The sequence below is a fragment of the Eublepharis macularius genome, chromosome 4 (assembly GCF_028583425.1).
Source record: "Eublepharis macularius isolate TG4126 chromosome 4, MPM_Emac_v1.0, whole genome shotgun sequence".
Taxonomy (NCBI): Eukaryota; Metazoa; Chordata; class Lepidosauria; order Squamata; family Eublepharidae; genus Eublepharis; species Eublepharis macularius.
This window is the reverse complement of record NC_072793.1, coordinates 184,254,420-184,281,530: the sequence shown is the minus strand read 5'-3', so window position 1 is coordinate 184,281,530 and position 27,111 is coordinate 184,254,420. Positions and strand designations below refer to the sequence as shown.

At 46.1% G+C, this 27,111-nt stretch overlaps 1 protein-coding gene across 1 annotated transcript; it reads right to left on the bottom strand.

The window, feature by feature from the left end:
* Positions 1-15,154: 15,154 nt before the first annotated feature.
* On the bottom strand, positions 15,155-26,440 carry LOC129328017 (vomeronasal type-2 receptor 26-like). The gene is made up of 6 exons (XM_054976758.1): positions 26,223-26,440; positions 25,178-25,469; positions 21,010-21,255; positions 19,111-19,329; positions 18,323-18,449; positions 15,155-16,056 (listed from the first exon to the last, which is right to left on the bottom strand). The coding sequence occupies exons 1-6, from the start codon at positions 26,438-26,440 to the stop codon at positions 15,155-15,157; spliced, it is 2,004 nt and encodes a 667-aa protein (XP_054832733.1).
* Positions 26,441-27,111: the final 671 nt, after the last annotated feature.

The following is a 27,111-nucleotide window of genomic DNA, read 5'->3' as shown; positions in this document are numbered from 1 at the left end:
GGGGGCTCCCACAACCAAGACCCCAACAACCCCCTTTCCAAACTATCCCGCGACGACCCGATGCACGGCTGGAACAGAGGCCGGCGCCGGTACAATACTACCCGCTACCACCCCCGGTCGCCAGACCTCAGGAGCTACCTATGGGATGGGTGAAGCTAGAAGCTATGTTCGACGGAGATCCCACTAAATTGGTATTTTTTTTTAGTAAAAGCGCTGCAATTTTTTAACCGTTGGGGACATTTGTTCGAAGATGAAGCCAGTCAAATTGAACACCTAGGATCCTGGCTACAAGGAAAAGTGGCAGAATGGTATGTAGCGTTGTATGAATTGGGTCCCTGGAATTAGACTCCCTGCAAGGACTAGTAGCGGCACTCCGAGCCCAATATGAAGATCCTTTAGAGGAGAGTAGAGCCCGAACAGAGTTACAAACCATTAGACAAGGCAATATGTCAGCCAGAGACTATGTCACTAAATTCCGACAATTAGCTGCCAAATGTCCAAGGTGTGAGGAATCCACCAAAATAATTCTGTTTAAACAAGGCATGAATCCCAGATTGCTAGACCGAGCCCTTATGCAAGATAATCCACCCACACTCTTGGGTTGGATTCAATTAGCATGTGAAGTAGAAAATCGCATGCAGGAAGTACGGCTAGTAGAGCAACAGCAAGCAACAGGGCACCGACGGACCTCAATTATTGTACGAGGGGGAAGGGGAACGGGATACACAACCAGGGGAACGAGAGATGCTAGATGGCAACAAGGACTATGCCTACATTGTGGCCAAAGCGGTCACTTTGCGGCACAATGCCCACTCAAGCCTGTGCAAAGAACTCCGTTCCCACCTCGGCGAACAATCTCCACCACCCCTCCACCACCATTCCGCCCGACGCCAACTCCACGAACAACAAGGGGGCGAGGTGCTGTCCGTAGAAATCCTCCCAAGAGAGGGTTAGAGCTAGAAGAAATTATGGACCTTGATCCATCTGCTCTAACCAGCGAGGAAGGACCCGAAAGCCCCAATTCGGGAAATGAGATGGATCTGTCGTAAAGGGACCCAAACAGCAGATCAAGCCCCAGTCGACTCCCATAGAGGAAAGACCTCGAGGGTCCATATTATTCATGCCTGTTACATTAGTTAATCCAGAAAGAAGGACTCATATTTGTGTGCAAGCCCTAATCGATTCCGGTTGCTCCAGAGATATCATTGCACCTGCTCTAGTGAATGGACTTGTACTCCCAATGAAAGAACTCGAAACTCCAGTTATCTTTGAACAAATGGATGGTACAAATATGAACCCAGTCACCACTGAAACGATACCTGTAATCGCAGGCATGGGTCAACATTGGGAAACAAGATCATTTGTCATCAGCTCTACAGCCAAATATCCTCTGATTTTGGGGAGCAGATGGTTGTGGGACCACAACCCAGACATAGACTGAACAGTTGGAAGCATTAGCTTCAAGCACGATAGCTGCAAAAATCATCGTTGGAACCAAAATTGGGATAACAATCCTACCCTCACGGAACAAGCACTATTAATCCAAGAAGAAATCAACCAAATACCTAAAGAATACAGAGCTTATTTGCAAGCCTTCACAGAAGAAGCTAACACTTTGCCTCCACACAGGAGGACCGATTGTGCAGTAGAAATCATTCCAGGAGCCGCCTTACCCAAAGGCAGACTATATCCCATGAACTCCAATGAAAGAGAGGAGCTCCGCAAGTTCATTGACACTAATCTTCAAAGGGGATTTATCCGTCCAGCAAACAGTCCTCATGCTGCTCCAGTACTGTTTGTGAAAAAGAAAGATGGAGGATTGAGACTGTGTACCGATTTCAGAGGACTTAACACGGTCTCCTCCACAAACGCTTATCCTATACCCCTCATCAGAGATCTACTCAACGTCGTGGCACAAGGTAAGATCTTCACAAAGCTGGACTTAAAAGATGCTTACTTCCACGTTTGTATAAGGGAGGGGGATGAATGGAAAACCGTGTTCAATACGCCCTTAGGGCAGTACGAATATTTAGTTATGCCTTTTGGCCTGGCTGGGGCCCCTTCGGTTTTCATGTCCATGATCAATGAAGTATTGCACGAATTCTTATATAAAGGGGTAGTTGTTTACCTAGATGATGTCCTAATCTACTCAGAAACAGAAGAAGAACATATAAACTCAGTACAAAAAGTATTAACTACTCTAATGTGCAATAAATTACCCATCAAATTATCAAAATGTGAATTCCACAAATCGGAACTCAGTTATTTAGGATACTGCATTTCCAAAGATGGGCTAAAAATGGATCCAGGCAAAGTAAAAGCAGTCCATGAATGGCAAACCCCCACAACCCGTAAAGAACTGCAATCCTTTCTGGGGTTTGCCAACTTCTACAGAGAATTTATTCAAAACTTTGCCCAAATAACTCTTCCCCTCACTGAACTATTAAAAACCAAAAACAAAGGGGAACAAGCCAAAAAACCAAACGCTAAACTATTGTGGACACCACAATGCCAATTAGCTTTTGATCTTCTAAAGCAGCAGTTTATATCCGAGCCAGTGCTGCAACACCCCGATGAAAATCGCCCCTTCATTGTACAGGTGGACACCAGCGATACTGCGATTGGGGGCGTCCTTCTACAGCGTGGGGAGGATAATGTGCTTAAACCTTGCGACTATCTTTCTCGAAAATTTTCTGAACCGGAAAGAAATTGGAATGTTTGGGGAAAAGAAGCTTTTGCTGTAAAAGCTGCACTCTCCTGTTGGAGGCATTGATTAGAAGGGGCCCACCATCCTTTCGAAGTCTGGACAGATCACAAAAATTTAGAAGCCTTACGTAGTCCCAGGAGACTAAATGCCAAGCAGTTAAGATGGGCAGAATACTTTTCTAAATTCAATTTCACTCTCAAATTCCTGCCCGGCAAAACAAATTTTCTTGCGGACTCCCTATCGCGCATGCCCCAACACAAAAGCAGGAGGGAGGAGACAATAGATACTGTGTTTTCGCCTACGCAATTAGGAGGTGTGATCACAACGCTCAGCTGTGCAACGCAACCTCCTCAGCCAGATCAGGGGTGGAGACAAAAACTGAAAAGCGAAGTGGAAAAGGAGGGGGAGAATGTGCCCAAAGAGAAACTACACCAATCTGAACAAGGGGAATGGCTTTGGGGTGATTGATTTTATGTACCGGATAGTTTAAGAAAAGAAGTGTTGCAACGCTGTCACGACGCCCCAACTGCTCGCCATTACGGATACTTAAAAACGCTCCATCTAGTCCAAAGGCAATTTTGGTGGTCAGGCATGTGCAAAGATGTTTCACAATATGTGGCTTCATGCTCCATTTGCCTCAGTGCCAAAACGCAAAAAGGCAAGCCTCCTGGACTCTTACAACCCCTGGAAACCCCAAGTAGACCATGGGAAATCATTTTTATGGATTTTATCACAGATCTTCCCCCCTCCAAAAATCACACCTGCATTTTGGTTGTAGTGGATCTATTTTCAAAACAAGCCCACTTCATCCCCTGCACCACTATGCCTTCGGCAAAAAAGTTGGCGGATTTTTTCTGAAGTATATTGTAAAACTCCATTCTTTTCCATTGAAGGTGATATCGGACCGCGGAGGACAATTCGTTGCCAACTTCTGGCAGGAGCTTCTGCAACTTATGGGCATTGAACAAGGCTTAAGCTCCGCCCACCATCCGCAAACCGACAGGCAATCAGAAAAAACCAATCAAATATTAGAACAATTTCTCCGCTGTTACATCAATTTCCAACAAGACAATTGGATTGATTTATTGCCTTTAGCAGAATTTTCCTACAACAACAGTGTGCATGCTTCTACCGGAGAAACGCCTTTCAAAATTGTGTCTGGCTATCACTTTAAACCATTTCCTTTTGAAGCTCTTCCCCCGCGACAACCTCCAAAGACATTTCAGAATGATGGGGGGAGGCAGCTCAACAATGGACTTATTCAAAAACATCTCAACAAAGCTAAACAGGACTATAAGAAATACGCTGATTGCCATCGTGTGGCTGAATGGGAATTCCTGGAGATCTTGTTTACTTATCCACAAAAAAATTGAAAGTTGCACAAACCAGCCATAAATTAGCATTAAAGTTTTTGGGACCTTTTCCAGTTCGTAAAGTAAACAACAAAGTAACTGTATCACTGGATTTACCAAAGAATCTACGTCACGTGCATGATACTTTTCACGTCAGTTTATTAAAAAAGATCCCCCCAGCAAATCAATGGCACACCCATGCTCCTCCTATACCAACCTTGATTGATGATCAGATCCATTACGAAGTACAGCAAATCTTAGACTCCAAAATCAAACGTAATAAGCTATTTTACCTCATCAGATGGAAGGACATTGATTCTGGGTATGATGAGTGGGTGGAGTCTATTCATGTTCATGCTCCTAAATTGTTAAAATCTTTTCACACTCGCTACCCTCACAAGCCTGGGGGGGAAGCATTTTAGAGGGGGCAGAATGTCAGGTTCTAACTATGGTTCTTCTATGCTCAAACCAAAGAGACTCCATATTAATTCTCTCAGTGTTTTAAGTGCTTCTTTTGCAGGTGCCAAGCAGTTCAGTAGCAGTTATCTTAGAGAAGAGGAATGTTATGACTACAAACTTTCCAGCCTTGGGAAACTTTCACTCTCTCAGCTTCAAGCCGTTTGTTTTGAGAACTCTGGGGGGAGGATGGGGCCTGCTGGGTTATGCTACTCTGTACCTTAACCTTTGCCTGTCATTCGTAACAATACTCGTGTACCAGCCAAGATATTGTATCTTGGATAGTGGACTATAATGGTTGCTTATATTCAGTAAATCTTTTGAAACCAATGGACTCGTGTCTAATTGCAAGAGGTAGTCTGGATTGCAACTTTTAGCAAGCCACTGTCTGACAGGACCTTCTGCGAGCCAAGCGGATACTTTCCTAACGAGCCAAAGGCCTTCCTTCCATTTGATGCAGTGCTACAGGGAAGGCAGGTGGATTTTCCTTGCTCTTCAATGACAGGGCAGTTGTCAAAAGAAGGAGCAGAGTCCAGAAGCTGGACTGGGGTTGGGAGAGAGTTACCTATAAAGGATGCAGGGCTGTGCCTGTGAGTGACAGAGGTCTGTTAGGCCCTAGATGCAGGACTATAAATGCTATACAGAAATAAACAAAACTATTGTTTTTGTTGTCACATACAGTAACTGACAGATTATTCAAGCTTAATACAGGAGGAAAGGAGTAAGATGGAAAAAAACCCCGGATATCCCCACCTGGTTGGGCCACAAGATGGAGTCCTGGTCCATAGTGAACTTGGGGTCTGGGGACGCCCGTCTCTCTACACTCCCCACTTTCACTCCAGCTTGGGACCCATTGGGAAATGCCAGCCATTGCACTATATCAAAATCCACTTCCAGGTCCCCGTTCGCATCCAAATACAGCTCACCCATGGATGTATTGTAGAGTGGGATGCTTCGCAGGAAAGCTTGAAGCTAGGATGAAAGAGGAAATGCCAACTCTGAGAAACCAGGAGACAAGGGTTGATATCTCATCTAGGCTGGGCAGCCAGCAGGTGAGGCCAGGAGATGGCCCAGAATTCCACCATCTCCAGACTTTGGAGGATTTTTCAGAGGGTGGACTCTATGACCTTACACCACGCAGAGCTCCCTCTCCCAGACTCTACACTCAAATCTCCAGGAATTTCCCAACCCAAAGCTGGCAACCTGCATCTCAGCACTGTTCATCTGAAGCACTTATCTTTTTTGACACATGGCCTATGCCGCATCTTGTAGATAGTCTGTAGGTTTGAATTTTTGCCTACTCACAGTGACCTAAATCTGTGTGTAATGGCAAAGACACGGAAGACCATTGTATGTTGAGAGGACAGTGAATCCTCATGGACTCCAAGTTTGCCCTCCGTTTGGCCCCTTCCCACTCTGTTCCAAGCGACATCTTCCAGATCCAATTCCCATCTAGTTTGTCTCAGCATCTTTTAGAGCTAAAGAAGTACAGAAAAAGAGCAGCCTGACTGTGTAAATCCTCCGACAGACGGTGCTGGCTTGATCGCTTACAGTTAGGAAGCAGCTTTTAAAGACCATAACGCCATAGTTATAGAATTGATTAATTTTCAGTTAATGAGTGGAAAGGGATACCTGCCATGGCTGTACCCTGACCCTGGCTAACTTCTGCTTGGATCGGGATGAGTAGGCGGCATGTAAGGCCCGTGCTACTGCCAGGACAGCATTGAAAGTGTAGTAGCTGTCCAGAGAAAGGATAGTGTCGGCCATATCTTGGGAAACCAAATCCAGATTCTCTCTCTGTGCACATCTTATTTGACCTTTCACAGACAAAGCAGGCTTTGAAAAGAAACAACGAAAGGCTTTTTTTCCAAATTGCATGATCTCAGAGTAAAAAGAGATATATGTTTTATAGTTTATCCTTTTGCTTGTCTGGATCGAGAAAGAAAAAAATCCATGGGTGTGAGTGGAAGTTAAAAAATGTGTAGGGAGGTAGAGTGTGAGGTCCCAGAGAGCTGTTGTGACCCACACTTTCCCCATGGCATGCTGGATCCACTTTTCATCTGTCTCATATAGAAGGAACCCAACCCCCCATACATCTGGCTTCACATGAAATATGACCACGTTGACTTCTCTCCATAGATTAAATGCACTGGAGGAGTGTAACACCGTGCCGACATCCCAAGTGTCCCTTACTGATGCTGGGAAGATGAGTGAAAAGGCCACACAAATGCCTTTGGAGACAACCAGAGTGGGGAAGAGTCTCATGAACCGTTCTCCATCATCGGTGTGTGATGCAATGAGACCGATCCACGTCCATTGGAAATGCAGGAGCAGTTTGACAATCCCCAGGTACTGCTGTTCATCTTTGGGGACCGTCCGGAAGAAAAAAGGGAACCGAGCAGGGTCATTAAGGACATGGGAAACAAACCCATAGCTGATCTAGGAAGGAAAGCAAAAGATTGCAGAAAAATCCCAGTCCCTGTGACGGCAGGAACCTCCTGTTTCCCAAGGATTATTGGGTGTGTAGTTGGTGCTTGTGTTACTTTTGCCTACATTTTGCACTTCCTGCAGGGTCCTTGTGAATAAAAACTGCACCCTAATTTTTTCCCCTTATGTAGGAAACCTTTCTGAACACGTACATATCCAAGAATGTTGTCTATAATTTCTGCTTCAGAGAAATACAGTGTCGTGACTGTATACAGCCCTGCCATGACTGTTATGAGGCCACAGTATATTGACTGTCTAATGCTAACCTGCTGTATTCTCTCCTTAGGCATGTTGTTTCCATATTATAACCGTTAATCCTCCAGACAGTATGGGCCCCCTTGTTATCTCACAGAACTATGCATCTCCGAGCTAGAAATGACCTTGGAGTCTCCAGTCACTTGTCATGACTGTCCCGCCCAGCCATTCCATTGAGCCATTGCTCTGTGTCTTGACCAATGTGCAGCAATGTCATTTTGCACCTGTTTAACTTTTACTTTCCAGCTTCCATTTCTTCAGCGGCCTGGGAACACAGCTGGTCAGGGCTCATTTTGAGGGGGAACGCACAAGAACGCAGTTGTGGCAGTTCCCCAAAGAGGTCACATGTCAGGTGGCCCCACCCACCTGACTCTCGGCCATTTTGGGCCCATTTCAGCTTGGATTGGGGCCGAAACGTTCCTGATCAGGCCTCTAACAGGTGGTGGATCACTCTCCCACTCAGCAGCGGCCCGATCCTGACCATTTTGGGCCCCTTTTTGGCCATTTTCAGCCCCCTTTTGCCATTTTGGGCCCAATTTTGGCCCTGAATGGCTAGTATTACATCCAAAACAGCCAGGATAGGTGATGTCAGGGGGTGTGCCATATGCAAATCAGTTATGCCAATGACACCCTTCCGGTGATGGCATATGCTAAAGGGTTATGCTAATGAGTTATGCTAATGAGTTCCTCCAGCTCTTTTTCTACGAAATGACCCCTGCAGCTAGTTATCTCTCGTTTAAGGCTCACCGCTGTGGCCTTGAGACGTCTACACTAGTGTTGCTCCCATCGCTATATTGTTGCTACTACACTCTGTGGTCCAGAGGGGAGGGGGAACAGGGAGTGGGTATTTAGAGTGTGTACAGTATTCAATTTGCTATTCTTAACAAGGCACCTGTGTACAGCCAGAGGCCTTTTTTATGCTTCTGATTATTCTATGGACATATATATGGCAAGGCCGAGATTTCTGAATAAAACCATTTACTCAAGAGCCTGGATTTCTTGCTGCAGTGGTCCAGAGTCTGGTTCACCATCTCCTCTCATCCATAGTCTGACAGCACTTGCCTTTGTTACTTTGCCCAGATGCTGGGAATTCAGTATTGTGTACTCACTGCTTAGCCATAACTATAATGGGTTCTCGCAGAACCAGTGTAAACCTGCGCACCAAAACGTAACCGTTGCTGGAGCGTGGGAAAACTCAGGTATAATATTGACCTGCTGTTTTGAATTGTCACTTCTACCAAGCTCCATGATGGAGTTCAGACCTGAACTGTGAAATCCTGAATGAAGCCTTTTCTATTGGAACCAATGTGTGCTCATTGGAGAGGGGCCGAGGGATCTACCTGCCAGTGCGAGGGAGCATATAGTCCATCTGCTTCCCCATGCTTTTATCTTTCCCCATGTTTTATCTATTGTAATTTATTTATGATTGTAACCCGACCTGAGCCTGCTTGCGGGGAGGGAGGGCTAAAAATCTAATAAATCAAATCAAAACCATCAATGATTTCCCTGAAGTGTTTGGCATAGAGATTGGAGAGCATCACACTGTGGAGGCAGCTCCCCTACTGCTAACAAAGGAGCTCCAATGGCAACCCTCTGAATCTTGCCCAGAAGGAACCATTCAAACTAGTTCTAAGCACTTCCCTGAATTCCTACTGCTGGAATACTAAACAGAAATACTCTCTTCTTGATATCTCCATAAAACTTGAACAAAATAAGAGTTAGTGTTCTTCTAACCTGTGGGATTTTGTAGATACCCATCATATTTGAAATCTGGATGGAGATGTCAGAATTACTCCCTTCGAGAACAGCCAAGAGATTCTTCTTTCCTCCACAGTGGTAGTTCGGCACGTTCTCTTGCCCCGGGGAGAGCAGGTCTAACAGGGCATCACTTGTCATCCGGGCATCCAAATAGTTGTCATAGACGTCATATCCCAGAGTGACATTGGGCAAGATCCCGGGATTCCAATTGATCTCCTGAATGGCAAACAGGAAGGAGAGGATGCTCTCGTAATCTGTGTCCCTCGGCTTGCTGAAAAAAGAACATATTTTCATCTTCTATTCATTTAAAACAGCCAGTTAAAGCTCTGCTACTTCTCCTTAAAAGTATAATAACAATTCTGTCAGATGGGACCAGTGGTCCATCTAGTCCACTGTCCTGTCTCATACAGAGGCTAACCAGTCATTCACATGAAGCTATTTCCTAATGCTGAAGACCATTGCTCTACCAAGGTCAGTATGGCCTGCTCAGATCAGGAGCTCTCCAGGGTCTCAGGTGGGGGTCCTTCACATCAGCTGCTGCCTGGCCCTTTCAACTGGAGATGCCTGGGGCTGAAGCTGGGGCCTTCTGCATGCAAAGCAGAGCGTCTTCCATTGAGCCAAAGCCTTTCTCCTCCTCTGTATGGCTGAAAACAGGGCATAGAGGTTGAGGCCTTCGCCTTATGATGGCCCCTGGCACTGGAATTCAGAGGTTTACTGCCCTTAGATACCATGGCTAGTAGCCACTACCCAATGTCTCCTCCAAGAATCTCTCCAGTCCCCATTTCAAGCTGTCTCTGCTGTGACCATCCCTACACCCTCTGGCTGGGAACTCCACATTTTAATCACTCACTGAGTTAAGAAATATTTCCTTTTGTCCATTCTGAACCCATTTCCCATCAATTTCATCAGGTGACGCTGAGTTCTAGTGTTTTTGGAGAGGGAGAAAAAGTTCCTTCTGGCTGATTCCTTACACGTTGGATAATGCACTTCCAATCCTCTTTCGAGATCATTTGGAACTGAATTTTCCATGTGTGAAACAAAAAATCCACTTCCAAGCTATTGCTAAAGTGCATTGAAAGTGCATTATCCAATGTGTGCCGAATCAGCCTCTGTCTACTTTCTCCACAGCTCAAGTCCCACCTTAGTTCTCTCTCTTCTACACTGAAAAGTGCAGGACTCTTCAGTTTTTCCTGGTATGAACCTCACCCAATGGTGCCGGTAAAAAGGCCATATGCAGTTTCGGGTGGTACCCTGCTACTTAGAGGATATTCTCCAAAAGTCAGAAAAAGGAATAACAGACTGGTCCAAGCAACAGGACAAATGACACTTGATTGGCGAGTGAACAGACTCAGGGCCAAACCCCAAGTGACAAATGGCTCAGGTTGGACACTTGTCAGCTTCCCTCAAGTTTTGGCGGGAAATGTAGGCAGCTTGGCAGAATGCTAGACAAGTGACAGTTGAAGAGTCCATTGGACAGCAGTCAGAGAGCCAAGCTGCAAGACCAGGATGCCTACATTTCCCATCAAAACTTGAGGGAAGCTGACAAGTGTCCAACCTGTGTTATTCGTCACTTGTAGCTTGGCTGTCACATGTATTCCTCCTCACTTGCCATTCAAATGTCATTCGGGACTTGTAGCTTGGCCCAGAGTCAGTGATTTTCCCTGGGACAGGAGGTGGGAGAGCCAGTGAAACCCGAATCAAGTGGACTCACATTAACCCCTCCGCTCAAATTACTTACATTCTAAATCTGTTATGGGGAGGCTCACGGAAGATGAGAGGTTTCAGGAAAACAAAAGTTGCAGATACGACTCCGCCAATGAGGTGGTCTCCATTACTATAATAATTCAACGGATCATTTTCATCCTTGATCAGGTTCAGTGGGCATTTGGCCTTCAGCATCCCACAGACAACCTTCTGCGGCAGCAGTAGAACTAGTACCAGCACCAGTGCCAGCATTCTGGATCAGACCCCTTCAGACCGCTCACCTACAGATCTGCCCCTCAACAGCAGGCCCAGCTAAGCAGCAGAAGCCAAGCCCCACTTTCCAAACCAAGACAGCAGAGACTCGAGCAAGCAAAGGACACGGAAGCACACGCTGGCACTGTTCACTTTTCTGCCCTAAATCCCAGCCCAGAGCCTTTATGTCACAAGAGGCATTTATGCACCATAAGAAGTGGTCACATTTGATTACATTATTGTTTTTCAACGTTATCTGTGGAAACTCCCTGAGGAAGAGAAGGAGTAATTGCTATGTTTTTAATGGGGGGGGGAGTGCGGATGCAACTTCCTGCTAGACTTTCGATCACCCTACACAGCTGGAGAAAAACATGTTTGTCAGAACTCAGCATTGCAACTTAATGTTATGAATGAGGCTCAGATGAGTGGCCCGTCCAGTCCAGCATTCAGTTTCCGGCACTTGCTGGTCAGATGCAGTGGTCAAGGAAGTCCACAAGTGGGAATGTGAGCTTGGCCTGGAGGGAGACAAGAGCTTGCCCTTTCCTTTTCTCCTTCAGCAGTGCACACAGTTGTCAAGTCTCTCACGAGAGTCAGGAGACCAGGGGTCAGGGAGGGGGATGGTGAAAAAAAATGACTGTCATGTCAACAGCATGATGTCATTTCCGGGGCAAACCTAGAAGTAACATCAGACCAATTCATAGTTCAGTAGATATTCTATGGTAATCAAAGAGTTTCTGCTGAATCCTAAAGTAGCATGACATCACTTCCAAGTTTGTCCTGGAAATGACATCATGCTGTGGACACAACCTTGCCCCCATGTTCCTGCCTCCCAGTCTCCTGCTGGCAACCTGTCAAAGCAGCTCTTCAAGGTCTCAGGCACAAGAAGGTATTTTCTATGGTGCGCCTGCATTTGGATTGCTCAGGAAAGTTCTGATTGCAATTTCTCAGAAATTGTCTAGAAACTGACTTCTCTTAGTCTGTTTCTTGGTTGGGTTCAGGCTGTGGGTCTGATGGGAGCCTTAAAAGTCCTCTTGACTCTCCACTTTCAGAGCTGGGATGGAAGTACGTGGTGCAAGGAAGCCACAGCTTTAAGGTGGGCCCAGGGGGAGTGTACAGCCAGCAGCGCAACCCTTAGCCACGTCTTGGAAGGTGGACAGAGCTGTGCACCCATTTGAGCCCTTTCAAGGGCAATTTCTCAGCCTAGCCACACGGTCCCCTCCCTGTGCAGCAGTGCTGGGAAAGGGGGAGGGAGAGGAAAAGCATGCTTCCAGGTGATGGAAGCTCCTGCCTGATTCCCATTGGTCTGCGGTGTGCTTTTCAGCATGCAAGACAGAGGGGAGGGGGGAAGAAGGGCTGGGGGCAGCAGCAGTCACGTGCAAAGGGTGTACAAAGACCCCGTTTTTGTCCTGTTCCATTCCCCCTGCTTCTTCATCATGTTTTGTGGCCATTCAAGCACATTCTAAAAGTTTGCCTTAATTTTTCTTTTCTAAAGCTCTTCCTTCAGCAAACTTCAGATCAAGTCTTTTGCTCTCTTGCTGATCCACATCGGAGTCTGGAGTCACTATGGAGAATACTTGCAAACTTGTTTTCTCTAGCCGTGCACCTGTGTATGGAGCCACACAGCAAAGCATCCAAAGAACTGCAGAGGAGTTTTTCTTTCTATAATTATTTCTTCTGCTTCTCTCCAAAGCTCAAGGGATTAAGTCAAAGATCATCTTAGAAGTGAGAAATGTAAACATCCGAAAGAAGAGTATGATGCAATTTATTCTATACAGCTAGGGGAAAATATGACGCACAACTTTGGTTGCATTAAGAAGCACATTTACTCAGAAGTATGTCCTATTGACCTCAATGGGTCTTACTCCCAAGGAAGTATGTAACTTAACATCAATAAAGGAGGGGTAATTCTGAGCTATCAAGTACCTAGAATGAGCAAAGAAATCTGAAGTTAGTGCTAATCGCTCAGCATGACCACAGAGGTGCTTTTATCCCATTCCAGGCTGCACTCCCCTTGGTATGTCTGATTTTATGCAGATCTTCTATGGGAACCACAGAGTTTCTGCTGAATCCTAAAGTAGCATGACATCTGTAACGAAATGGTTACCAGCGGTGAAATGAGTGCCAGTTGCTGTTAATCTGTCTTTAAAGAAAGGGGAGGAGGTGTTCCCCCTGAGGGTTGATGGGCTGTGGGGCCAGGGAGAGGCCTGCAGGAGTCTTGGTGTGGGATGCCCTTCTTCCTGGACTACAACTCCCAGCTGCCCCGGGCCAAGAAAGGGCGGGAAAAATAAAGGGTGGGGCCTGAATAGGGAGACTCAGCCGATCCTGAGGGGGAAAAGTCAGTTAGTCCCCTTCTTGGTTGAAGAAGGAGAGGCTCCTGATGCTGGGTGAAACCAGGGTGCCTAGGCCCTAAGTGTGGAGGGCCTGGGAGGCAGCAGAAAGGAAATAAAAGCTGAACCTTCCCTCAGACCACCACCCCCTTAAGGTAGAGTAGGGAACAGTGTGGAAGGGAAAGCAGACCGTGGTTGTCTTCAATTCGATTTTCTGCCCTATGAGTTCTGAACGGGGGGGTCTACCCCTATGTGTTGTGCCCTTACCTGCTTTGTATATAGTGCTCCGTATATAGTTAATAATTTATACTTTTTTGGAATATAAAGGACCGTGTGGTGCTCTGACTACGTAAGCTCCCCCACTTGGCATGCTACAGGAAGGGAGGGAGCCCAGGAGAACTGATCAGGCCAGACCTCGGTGGGTTGCCAGTTCTCCAGAGCCCACCCAATGATTGGGGAATTCACTTCCCAGAAGGGAAATTCAGCCAGAGGGGTCTCACTGCCCCTCAGTCAGGTGGTGTACAATTCAGTGAGTGGTGGCAGCGACGAAGAGGGTGAGCCACGCCCACCAGGGACGGTGGGAGGTGGATAGCGGGGCTAGCAGGCCATTGATGGCAGCTCAGTTGCCCGGACTGAGAGCAAGCGCCTGTTCCACCACAACATCATTTCCAGGTTTGCCCTGGAAATGACATCATGCTCTTGACATGACCACAGCCCCAAATATTCCTGCCCCCCAGTCTCCTGCTGGCAACCCCGTCAGAGCAGCTCCCCAAGGGGTCGGGCAATTACACTTCATGGTTGACGATGTCAGTTTGGGCTGTACTGCATAGAGCAATAGAGTCTCCCAAATGGGAAAAGCTGCTACTCACCAGAAGCAACCAGCAGAGCGGGTCCACTCAGAGGGCCAAGGGGAAGGAGGGGCCTCTGACGCCTGGGGGGTTCTGGGTGCTCTATGGATGGACTTGCTCTGTGCCTTGGCTGCCCTTATGGGTGATCACAAGCTTTGCAGATTCTTTGAAATTCTATGGGGAATCCCACAGGTCAACTACCTGGCTGAAATCAAGTAACTGTCAGACTAAGACTGGGAGTGTAGTGGAAATGTTGACCCAATTATGTGGCAGCAGTCAAAAAGGCAAGCTCTGTGCCAGGGATTAATAAGGAAGAGGCTGACAATAAAATGGTAGGTATTCTAATGCCCTTGTATGGAACTATGGTGTGCCTGCATTTGGAATACTGTGGACAGTTCTGGTTGCCAAATATTTGGAAAGGCTCAGAGTCTTAACACTGTCCTTGGCTGCCTGATGGGGATCAGGCCAGTTGCCACAGTTTTGTATAAACCAAGGGTCCTCATTCTAGCTTGCACGTCCGTCCGTCCATCCCCCCCCCCCCCCCGGGCCCCTATTGCATTTGGACTCTGCCTGGTTGCTGAAGGACTTCTGCTACCTGCTTTTGTGCTCTTGACCTGTTCACCTGGATTGATGCCAGCTCAGGTTCTTTTTCTCTGGATTTCGAGATGCTGGAACCTCTTTTGGTTTCGCCTGAAAGATAACTTTGGGCTGGGAGACTGCAAGCCTGTTCAAGTGTGTTCATTTAGTTATCTAGTATTTGCTATTTTCTTCTCTGTTTGCACAGTTGTGAGACAATTAACAGGGGACATGAATGATAGAGGCTTAAACAATTGTGCATGGGATGAAGAAAGTGGACAGAAGGAGCTTTATCTCCCTCTCCTGAAATACTGGAAACTGGGGGCACCCAGTGAAGTTGTTGGGTATCAGTCTACTCAAATTAGTGACACATTTTTAAAAAAGGAAATAAGGATGATAGAAAGAGGCCTTCAACTTTGCATTAGATTTAAATCAGTTCACTTTTATCATTAGGTGTTCCTTGGTGTTCAAATCAGGCCTCAGTAGAATAATGTAGCATTTGGGAAGGAAGAGGCAGCCCAGCAAGCCAGCACTGGAGGCCAAGATGGAGAAGACCTGCACGGCCACCATGTACTTCCCCTTCGTGCTCAGGTAGGAGGGCACAAAGGAGACCCAGACGCTGCAGAAGACCAGCATGCTGAAGGTGATGAGCTTGGCCTCGTTGAAGGCCCCGGGCAGCTTCCTGGCCAGGAAAGCCACCGTGAAGGAGACGGCAGCCAGGAAGCCCAGGTAGCCCAGGGCAGCATAAAACATGGCGACAGAGCCCTCGTTGCATTGCAGGGTGATGTGCCCAGGCTGGGAGTGCATGTCAGAGTCCGGGAAGGGGGGAGAGAATCCCAGCCAGATGAGGCAGAGGCCAGCTTGAATACCAGAAAAAGAAATGACAATGGAGTTGGCCAGACTCTTCCACAGCCTCTGCCTCATCCTGTTGCCTGGCTTGGTAGCCATGAAGGCCACCACCACAGTGATGGTTTTGGCCAAGACAGAAGAGATGGCAACTGAGAAGATGATGCCAAAAGTGGTTTGTTGAAGAAGGCAGGTCACATTCCCTGGCTGGCCAATAAATAGAAAGGAGGAGAGAAAGGAAAGCAGGAGGGAGATGAGGAGAACGTAGGTGAGGTCCCGGTTGTTGGCCTTGACTAAGGGAGTGTCCAGGAATTTAATGAACAGGCCTAATACAAAGCCAGTGATTAAGGACAGGAGCAAAGAGAAGAAAGCCAGGATGACCCCGAGTGGTTCTTTGTAGGTCAGGTACGTTGTTGGCTTGAGGACACATTCAGTTTGATTTGTGTTTGGATGTTGATCTTCTGGACACCGGGAGCAATGCACTGCATCTGGAAAGAACGAGAGCGACTTCAGTATCAGAAATATTTGCCCGAACTGATGGTAATCGCAACCTCCTGGTTATCACCAGAGAAGCACCCAGCCCCCACGGTTGTCTCTGGTAGGCATTGGTTAGATGTTGGTCTAGAATCAAGGAGATCAGGGTTCCAATCCCGACTCTGCCAGGTGGCTAGCTGACTTTTGCCCAATCACACCATTTCAGCCCAACCTGCCTCACAAGGTTGTTGTGAGGATCAAATGGTGTAGAAAAGAGTGTAAGTTCCTTGGGGTCTGTACTGGGGAGACAGGCAGAATGCTAATTGGTTTTCCTACGGTTTACCAGAAAAGGATGATCTCTTATTCTATTGCTCCATCCAGTATTGCTGCATCTCTTGTCCGGAGGCACAGCTAAGGTTGTCAACTCCAGTTTGGGAAATTCCTGGAGATTCGGGGCAGAGCCTAGGGATGATGGGGTTTGAGGAGGGGAGGGACCTTGTTCTGGTATAATGCCAAGGGACCCTCCTCCACGGGAGCCATTTACTGCAAAGGGACTGGCCTCTGTACAGGCGTCTCCCTCCCGTTTCTTGACCTGTGCAGCAGACAGAGCCTCACTCAGTTCTATTGTCCTTGATCCAAAATTGCTTCCCGTCTTCCATATGGCTTCTCCCTCACTAGGGTCTCATGGTGTCCCTACTCCTATTCACTGGGCCATAATGGAAACGAAGAGCCTTCCCCCTATAAAATTTGTTCCTCCTTCACGCCTGAGCCTTTTGAGGAAATACAGAAAGTAAAATGTCAAACCTGCCTTTAAAAGGTTCCCAAGAAGGTCTGAGAATTTGAGAGAACTCATAGGAGCGGTGTGGCTTTCTGTGTTCATTTAGAAAAGCAGCTCTCTTGTGTGTAGTGTGCGATTGTGTTAAAGGAGCAAGGGAGGGCTGTGGGTAACTGAGTTTGTGAAATTCAGGACAGAGGCCCTCAAAGAACACGCTCTGCAAGTGAAGAAGTCAGGGACAACTTCAGGAAAATGTTAACAATTTGGAAGAAAATAACTGTCTAGACCTGGCATCTAAATCACATTTTTTTCTCAAATTGCTGGCCAGGTAATCTTTAAGAGTAGCCCCATGAACCAAACATTGCAATCATTGTAATTTTCCTGCAGCAAGAGTACTTCTGGCAATGGTTTCTCTGTCCAAAAGAGGCAAGTGCTTTGGTCTGTCGATGCCACTTGGATGTCTCAAATAAATGTACCAAAAGTACATTAGAGGAGTTCTTAGGAAATAACAAAACAGGGTACAAAGTTGCAGAAATGACCCGTATCAGTGGCCTGCTTGCCTTAGTACTTCCAATTCTAACAGACAGAATCTCTTAGGGTCAAATTGCACAGTCAGAGTTGTCATGTGCTGTGTGCAGGCTCCCTGACCATACTTAGCGTCAGAGAATCACACATCAGGGGGAAGGAACTTGTTTCCTCGGTGCCAGGGGTCCCAGTTTAGTTTTGGACCATGGAGTCCTTGGCCTTAACTGCATGCCCTTCTCCTCTTCCAAAATGGCCCCACAGTGCTGTTTTCCCCATGCAGGGGTTTCATAGGCACAGCCCCCTAGGAGGCAAACACCATCTTCTGCAGCCATTGCTAGTCATGAAAATCTTGGGGGAAAGAGGCTGAATGCTGTGCGGCATTTCCAAAACAACATGGGACCTCGGGTGCTTTGGAACAAAAACCTCTGCACCTGGGGTGTGACTCTTTGAGTCAAAATCAGCTCAGGGACCCCAGAAACTCCACTTGAGCAATCATTTTGCCCCTTAAATGCTTCTGATAGAAAGCCTTCCTGGCACCAGCACCAGAAACCTGGTGATAGTTGATGCCCACACCTGCTCCAGAGACACAGAGGGACAGGCAGGAAATTCAGCAGTTGGGTAATAATAATAATAACATTAAATTTAAACACCACCCTTCTGGACAACTTAAGGCCCACTCAGAGTGGTTTACAAAGTATTTTACTATTATCCCCGCAACAATAATCACCCTATGAGGTGTGTGGGGCTGAGAGAGCCCTGAGAGAGCTGTGACTAGCCCAAGGTCACCCAGCTGGCTTCAAGTGGAGTAGTGGGAAATCAAACCTGGTTCTCCAGATTAGAGTCCCACGCTCTTAGCCACTACATGAAGCTGGTTCTAGTTGTGGACACAGACGAAGTGTCAGAGAAGACTGCTCACACTTTTCCTCCCAGCCTTCTGTTTTAAAATTGCCCCGCAAAGTCATCGCTTTGGAGACACCCACCTTCCTGTGTGGAGATCGTCCCTTCCAGGCATGGAAGACAGTCGTAGCAGCAAAATGGCTTCCCTTCCTGAGCCACCTTGGCGTTTCCAGGCCGACAGCTCTCGGTACACCTGGAACGGGGCACTTGCTGCCCGGAAAAGTAAGCAGCAGGAAAAGGGGGGAAATGGCAGTTGTGTCTATTTAAACATGCTGCACTGTGATGTGGATGGTACTTTTGACACATGAACCATTTTTATACTGAATCAGACCGTTAGTCTATCAAGAGCTCTACTCTCTGCTTAGACTGGTGGTGACTCTCCGGGGATTTTGGAGGTCTTTCATGTCAACTCCTGCCTGATTTTCTTCTTAATTGGGGATGCCTGGGATCAAACCTGGGACCTTCTGCATACCAAGCGGATGCTCTCCCGATGAGCCAAGGGCCTTCCTTCCATTGGATGCAGTGCTGTAGGGAAGGCACATGGATTTTCCTTGCTCTTCAATGACAGGGCAGTTGTCAAAAGAAGGAGCAGAGTCCACAAGCTGGACTGGAGTTGGGAGAGGGGGAAGCTAAAAAGGAGAGGGGGAGACACGCAAAGGACTTCTCGGATTGGGATGCAGGGCTGTGCCTGTGATTGACAGAAGTCTGGTAGGCCCTAGATCCTGGACTTTCTAGAACTGGATGGAGGTGGTCTATAAATGCTATACAGAAGTAAACAAAACTATTCTTTTTGTTATCGCATGTAGTAATTGAGGGATTATTCAAACTTAATAAATGATGGAGTAAAATTTAAAAAATGGATTTCCCCCACCTTGCTGGGCCACAAGATAGAGTCCTGCTCAATAGTGAACTTGGGGTCTGGGGGCACCTGTCTCTCGACACTCCCCACTTTCACTCCAGCTTGGGACCCATTGGGAAATGCCAGCCAATGAACTATATCAAAATCCACTTCCAGGTCCCCGTTCTCATCCACATACACTTCGCCCATGGACATATTGTAGAGTGGGATATTTCGCAGGAAAGCTTGAAGCTAGGATGAAAGAGGAAACACCAGTACTGAGAAACCAGGAGACGAGCAGATATCTCATTCCAGATAGCCAGCCACCAGGTGAGGCCAGGGAATCGCCCAGAATTCCAACTGATCTCTAGACTTTGGAGGGTGGATTTTACAGCCTTATATCTCTCTGAGCTCCCTCCCTTCCCCACACTCCACCCCCAAATCTTCAGGAATCTCTCTACACAGAGCTGGCAACCCAAATCTCAGCAAAATTTATTTGGAGCTCTTATTTTGTATGACACAACTTGTGTGCCGCATCTTGTAGATTTTCCGTATCTTTGACCTAAATCCATGTGTAGCAGCAAAGATATGGAAGACAATTATAAGTTGAGAAGATACTGAGTCTTTATTGACTCCAAGTTTTCCTTCCATTTGGCCCTTTCCCACTTTATTCCAGGTTGTATCTTCCAGGCCCAATTCTCATCAGATTTGCCTCAGCATCACCTTATTCAGGCAAGTCGTAATCCAGACAAGTCATTTTTTATCCTAGTGCACCTCCAGAGAGCACACTGCAGCAGGAAGCCAAGGTGAGGCATTCTGGAGCAATTGGGGAGTGGAGGAGGCGCTAGCAATGCCGTTCCGCCCCCGCCCCCCGCCTTCACCTGGCTGGGATCAGGCAGAAAGCAGGAGGCAATGCCCACCCCACTTTTACCTGGCAGGGAGCAGGCGGAGAGCAGGAGGCACTTTCACATGGCTGGGATCAGGCGGGGAGCAGAAGGCAATGCCAGCCCCACTTTCACCCGGCTGTGATCAGGGGTGGAGCAGGAGGCAATGCCAGCCCCACTTTCACCCGGCTGTGATCAGGTGGGGAGCCGATGGCAATGCCCCCTTCACCCAGTCAGTATCAGGTACAGAGGAGGAGGTAGTGCCTGCCTGCCCACTCTCCTCTTTTTGGAACCCATTGTATTTTTTCCCACAACAGCTTTTGTTCCTAATTTAGGAGTACAGCCTGTATGTGAATCCTCCCACAGACTGGTGCAGGGTTGCTTGCTTGGAATTAGGAAATAACTTTTAAAGACCGTGATATCATAATTGTAGAATTGATTAATTATTGAATTGATTAATTTTTAGTTAATGAGGGAAAAGGAATACCTGCCATGGCTGTACCCTGACCCTGGCTAACTTCTGCTTGGATCGGGAGGAGTAGGCGGCATGTAAGGCCCGTGCTACTGCCAGGACAGCGTTGAAAGTGTAGTAGCTGTCCAGAGAAAGGATAGTTTCTTTCATATCTTGGGAAATTGTCTCCAGATTCTCTCTCTGTGCACATCTTATTTGACCTTTCACAGACGAAGCAGACTTTGAAAAGAAACAATGAAAAGCTTCTTTCCCAAACTGCCTGATTGCAGAGTAAAAAGCCAGATACTTGTCATAGTTTATCCTTTTACTTTTCCAAATCGAGAAAGAAAAAAATCCATGGGTGTGAGTGGAAGTTAAGAAATGCTCAGGGAGGTAGAGTGTGAGGTCCCAGAGAGCTGTTGTGATCCAGACTTTCCCCCCAGGGTGCCGGATCAACTTTTCAGCTTTCTCATGTAGAAGGAATACAAACCCCCAAAAGTCTGGCTTTGCATGAAATAGAAATACATTGACTTTTCTCCATAGAGTAAATGCACTGGAGGAGCAGAACACTCTGCTGACTTCCTGAGTGTCCCTTACTGATGCTGGGAAGATCAGCGAGAAGGCCACACAAATGCCTTTAGAGATGACCAGAGTGGGGAAGAGTCTCATGAACCGTTCTCCATCATCGGTGCTTGGTGCAATGAGACCGATCCACGTCCATCGGAAATGAAGGAGCAGTTTGACAATCGCCAGGTACTGCTGCTCCTCTTTGGGAGCCATCCGGAAGAAAAAAGGGAACTGAGCAGGGTCATTAAGGACATGGGAAGCAAAACCGTGACTGACCTAGGAAGGAAAGCAAGAGATTGCAGAAAAATCCCAGTCCCTGTGACGGCAGGAGCCTCATGTTGCCCAAGGATTGTTGAGTGTGTGGTTGGTACTTGTGTGAATTTTGCCTACAGTTTGCACTCCCTGGAGGATCCATGTGAATATGGACAAGGCCTCCCATGGTCTGGAAGGGATGGAGAGTTTTCCTTCACAAAAACTGCACCCTAAATCTCTTTACTTATTCAGGAAACCTTTATATCTCCTTCCTGAACACCCGCTTATCTGAGGATGCTGTCTATACTTTCTGATTCAGAGGAAGTACAGCCTCACCAGAACATATTGTACACATCAGCATTACGCCCAGTCCACGGCACCTGCCATTTTCTGCGCATTGTATCAGATTATTTATTCCTTTCCTCCAGTCACTGCTTTAGAATATTCAACAGAACAGTTGCCCCATGAGGGTGGTTATGAGGGGGGAAAGGAAACTTTTTTCTTAAACAAAAGTAGAATTTATTTGTAAATACACAAGCGTTTTGATAAGCACATTAATTTCAGAATAATTCTAAAGCTTGGTGGTTTTGAAGTCATACGTTCACAAACCCAGTCACACAGACTAATTTTGGCACCCTTGTTCTTAACATACACAGAGACATAGATTTATTAAGGCCTTTCCACACAGCTTGCCTGACTCATGAGCATATGGGTGACAGCGTGCTCCAAAACCAGAAATGATTTCCTGGACTTCTGGTTTGGGATTAATGGTGATCTGAAGGAGCCTAGGGATCTGGGCTATCCGAGGCACTGTTTTTTGGAAAGCGAGGCACTCAAATGCCTGCTACTGACCCAACTTCAGGAGAAGTTGGGCTTGAACGCTACGCAACCCCAAGAGAGTGTGATCTCGGTGAGGGGGGGTTCTGAATCAAGAATTCTCCCCACCACCTTGAGGTCCCCTCGGAGAAGGGCGAGCTACTATCTCTGTAGTACCTCAGGAGTGATTTAATTGGCATAAGATCGTCAGAAACCAAGCTTCAGTAACAGCTTTAACCAACTATAAATGAAGGAAACAGCACAGACAACCCGCAGAATCGTGGTAAGGTAAAGATCATTATTGGACTCTGTAAATTAAAACGGGAGTGAAAAGACCAAGATAAAAATTTTAAAAGGACAGAATCTAATAGAGTTAATGATAAGGAGCAATTGCTCAGTAGAAATATTGACGCTGGTGAAATTTTAAGAGCTAAAAAAGTGAAAAGGAATATTGTTTATACATACTTGCGGTCAGAAGAGAGATAACCAGCGTGAGAGAGGGGGTGTGGACTAAAGAAACATTGTGAGATGGGAAGTAAATGGGGAGGAGACAACATGGTGCCTAGAGAGGACAGCAAAGGACAGGAACTAAGAAGACCGACTAGAAGAAAAAAGACCCGGAAGCAAAATAAAGGAAACACTGGAGAGGCTACAAGACTACAGGAACAGGAAGCACGCCATTTTAAGTGAGGTTTGAAGCGAAGCCAGTAACCATAGAGAAGTGGCTGAGAAACCATAGAGAAAAAATGCCTGACATTTTGGAATCAAGAGAAATTATTTTTAATTGCCAAATTAGAGACAGTTAAATATATTGAACTAAGAGAAGAATATAAAAGAAGCCAAAACAGTTTTAAGGAAAAGAGCAGATACGTGGGGAGGCACGAAGCCGAGTCCCACGATAGCGGGAAAAAGAGCAGACAAAGAATGGCAAGCCTCAGTAGATGCAGCGATTGAAGGATTAGAAAAAAAGTCACGGAGAATCACAAAGAACTGCTTCAAAAATGCAGGAAATTCTTACAAAGGACTTAAATGATATGAAAGATACTATTAGGGTGGAAGTAGCAGGACTGGCAAAAATATGGATGGAAAAAAATGGAATTGCAAGCAACTAACAACAAAGTTGAAGAGGTAAAGCAAAAGACCAAGGATTTAGCAGTGAGCATAAAGCAGGAAAATCAAGTGTTGCAAGAAAGAATGGCACTGATGGAAGGTAAGGCGACGGAGAGGCAATTAAGATTTCAGGGCATGCAGGAATCGGATACACGAATTGTACAGGAACAAATGACAGAAATTCTGGCAGAATTCCTAGATAAAGAAACAGGAAATAACAGCAAATATGGATCTGGTATACAGAATCAATTCAGCTTATGCACAACAAAAGACAATACCAAGAAATATTATTGTGCAATTAGTAACAAAAAAGAATGAAAGAGGAAATTATTAAAAAGCGTTTTGAAGCTCCCTTAACAGTGGAGGGAAACAGAATCAAGATAATGAAAGAGATGCCAAAAAGGATTCTCCAAGAAAGGAAAAAATATAGAGAGCTGACCCAGAAACTAAGAGAAAAGGATATCAGATACAGATGGGAGATACCAGAAGGACTAAGTTTCTATTATAAAGCTTTAAGAGTCATTATGCACCTAATGGTGCAAAGGACCAGTTTTACAGAGAAATAATGGACAAACTGGATCAAGACTCATATGACTAGATGATAATGGCTGTAGACTTCAATGGTGTTGTGGACTTACAAATAGACAGGAAGATAAAGGGAGGTAACAAGAAATCTGGAAAGTTACCAAAAATATTTTTTGAATTAGTCCAGCAAGAACAACTTGAGGATATGTGGAGAAAAGAAAACCCTAAAGGCAAAGATTTTACTCCGCGAGACATCATTTTCAAGAACTGACATGATTTGGACATCAAAAGAACTAGTTTTATGAACAAAAAAAGTGGAAATTTTGCCAAGGGTGAGTTCAGACCATAATCCAATATTATGGAAAGCGATAATGGGTCGGAGAAAAGTAAGATGGAGAATAAATGAAATACAAAATCAGGAAAATGTGAAGCATTTGAAAGAGGAGACAAAGCAATTTTTTCGAATAAATAATAATAATGAAGTTTCAATCCAGATGGTATGGGATACATATAAGTCAGTAATAAGAGGAAATTTAATTTCATTAAACAACAAGGATAAGAAAAGAAAGCAAGAGAAATGGCATGAAATACAGGAGAAATTGTATAAAAAAGAACAGGAATTAAAGAAAAAACCTGGGAAAAAGTCAATAAGACAAGAGATCAAAATACTGCAGGAACAAATAAGAGCCATTAGTAACAAAGAATTAGAATGGAAATTAAAGGTATTAAAGCAGAAGTCATTTGAAGGAGCAAATAAACCAGGAAAGTACCTAGCCTGGCAACTGAAAAAGAAAAAAGAGAAGAAAATTATTAATAAGATAATAGAAGAAGGAAAACAACTGAAAGATCAACAAACAATCAAACGTGCCTTCTACAAATATTATGCGAAATTATTCCAAAGGAAGGCAGTAGACTTGGAAAAAATAGATCAATACATACAAAAAACAGATTTACCAAAGATATCAGAAAATATGAAGCAGAGACTAAATGCTCCAGTAACAGAGGAAGAAATTATACAAGCAATAGAAGCAGCAAAGATTGGAAAAGCACCAGTAAGAACAACTATAGTATAGAAATAACGTGATAATAATAACGGGGGGGGGGGGTTGGAGCGCTGTTGGAAGTCAACATTGAAAAAGGGGAGGGTTGGGAAATATACTTATGGGAAACAAAATGAATTGTATATGTGCTTTAATTTGATTGTATTGACCCATCCAATAAAAATTATTCTAAAAACAAAACAAAACCAGAAATGATTTCCCCAAAGCATTTGTCATACAGATTGAATAGCTTGGCACAGTGGAAGCAGCTCCCATACAGATAACAGCTGGGCTCCAATGGCAACCCTCCGAATCCAGCCCATAGGCACAATTTAAAATTGTTCTAAGCATTTCCCTGAATTCCTACTTCCTACTGCTGGAATACTGAACAGAAATACTCTCTTCTTGATATCTTCAGAAAAGTAGAATGGAATTAGAGTTGGTGCTCTGCTAACCTGTGGGATTTTGTAGATGCCCATCATATTCGAAATCTGGATCGAGATGTCAGAATTACTCCCTTCGAGAACAGCCAAGAGATTCTTCTTTCCTCCGCAATGGTAGTTCGGGACGTTCTCTTGCCCCGGGGAGAGCAGGTCTAACAGGGCATCACTTGTCATCCTTGCATCGAAATAGTTGTCGTAGACGTCGTAGCCCAGAGTGACGTTCGGCAAGATCCCGGGATTCCGATTGATCTCCTGAATGGCAAACAGGAAGGAGAGGATGCTCTCGTAATCTGTGTCCCCCAACCTGCCAGAAAAGGTACATATTTTCAGCTTCTATTCATTAAAAACAGCCAGTCAAAGCCCTGCTACTTCCCCATAAAAGCCTAAGAACAATCTTGCCGGATTGGACCAGTGGTCCATCTAGTCCACCGTCCTGTCCCACACAGAGGCCAACCAGTCACTCACATGAATCCATCTTCTAATGACGCAGACCGTTGCCCTACCAAGGTCACTATTGCCCACTCAGATCAGGAGCTCTCCAGGGTCTAAGGGGGGGGGGCTCACATCACCTGCTGCCTGGCCCTTTTAGCTGGAGATGCTGGGGCTGAAGCTGGGGCCTTCTGCATGCAAAGCAGAGCGTCTTCCTCTGAGCCAAAGCGCCTCTCCTGCTGGGCATGGCTGAAAACAGGGCATAGAGGTTGAGGCCTTCACCTATGATGGCCCCTGGCACTGGAATTCAGAGGTTTACTGCCTTTAGTCCCAATGGCTAGTAGCTCCTACTTGACCTCTCCACCAAGAATCTCCAGCCCCCCTTTCAAGCTGTCTGTGCTGTGGCCATATTAAGAAATATTTTCTATGAGCCCCTCTACCCCACCCATGTAACCTGTAAAAAGGCCATCTGCCGGTTGGGTGCTGCCTTCCTGTTTCGAGGATATTATCCAAACTGAGAATAAGGACAAAACAGAGTCCGTGATTTTCCCAGCAAGAGGAGTGGGGAGAGCTGGTGAAACCCGAATCAAGGGGACTCGTGTTAACCCTCTCAGCTCAAATCACTTACCCTCTAATTCTGTTAAAAGGGGGCTCACCGAAGGCAAGAGGTTTCAGAAAACCAAAAGTTGCAGATACGACCCCACCAACAAGGTGGTCTCCCGGAGTATAATAATTCAACGGATCATTTTCATCCTTGATCAGATTCAGTGGGCATTTGGCCTTCAGCATCCCACAGACCACCTTCTGGGGCAGCAGGAGCACTAGGACCAGCACCAGCACCAGCATTCTGGATCAGACCCCTTGAGACCCCTACACATCTGCCCCTCAACTTCCAGCCCACCTAAGCAGCAGAAGGCAAGGCCCACTTTCCAAGCCAAGACAGCAGAGACTCGAGCAAGCAAAGGACACAGAAGCACACGCTGGCACCGCTCGCTCTCCTGCCCTAAATCTCAGCCCAGGTTCCTCATGTCACAAGAGGCATTTATGCACCACAAGAAGTGGTCATCTTTGATTACATTATTGTTTTTCAACATTCTCCCCTTGAGGAAGAGGAGGAGTAATTGCTGTTTTTAATCATTATAAGGAGGGAATTCTGAATGCAAGTCCCTGCTTGACTCTCCATAGCACTGCCCAGCTGGAGAAAAATATGTTTGTGAGAACTCAGCATTGCAACCTCAGATTATGAATGAGGCGCAGATGAGGAGTCCATCCAGTCCAGCAGTCAGGGAAATCCACAAACAGGAACGTGAGCTTGGCCTCTCCTTTCCCCCCTCAGAGCACAGAGTTGCCAAGTGTCTCGCTAGAGCCAGGAGATTGGGGGTCAGGGAGGGAGAGGCAGAAAAAAAATCACAGCATGATGTCATTTCTGGGGCAAACCTAGAAGTGTCATCAGGCCAATCTACACTTCAGTAGATACTCTATGGTAACCATGGAGTTTTCCCCTGAATCCTACAGTA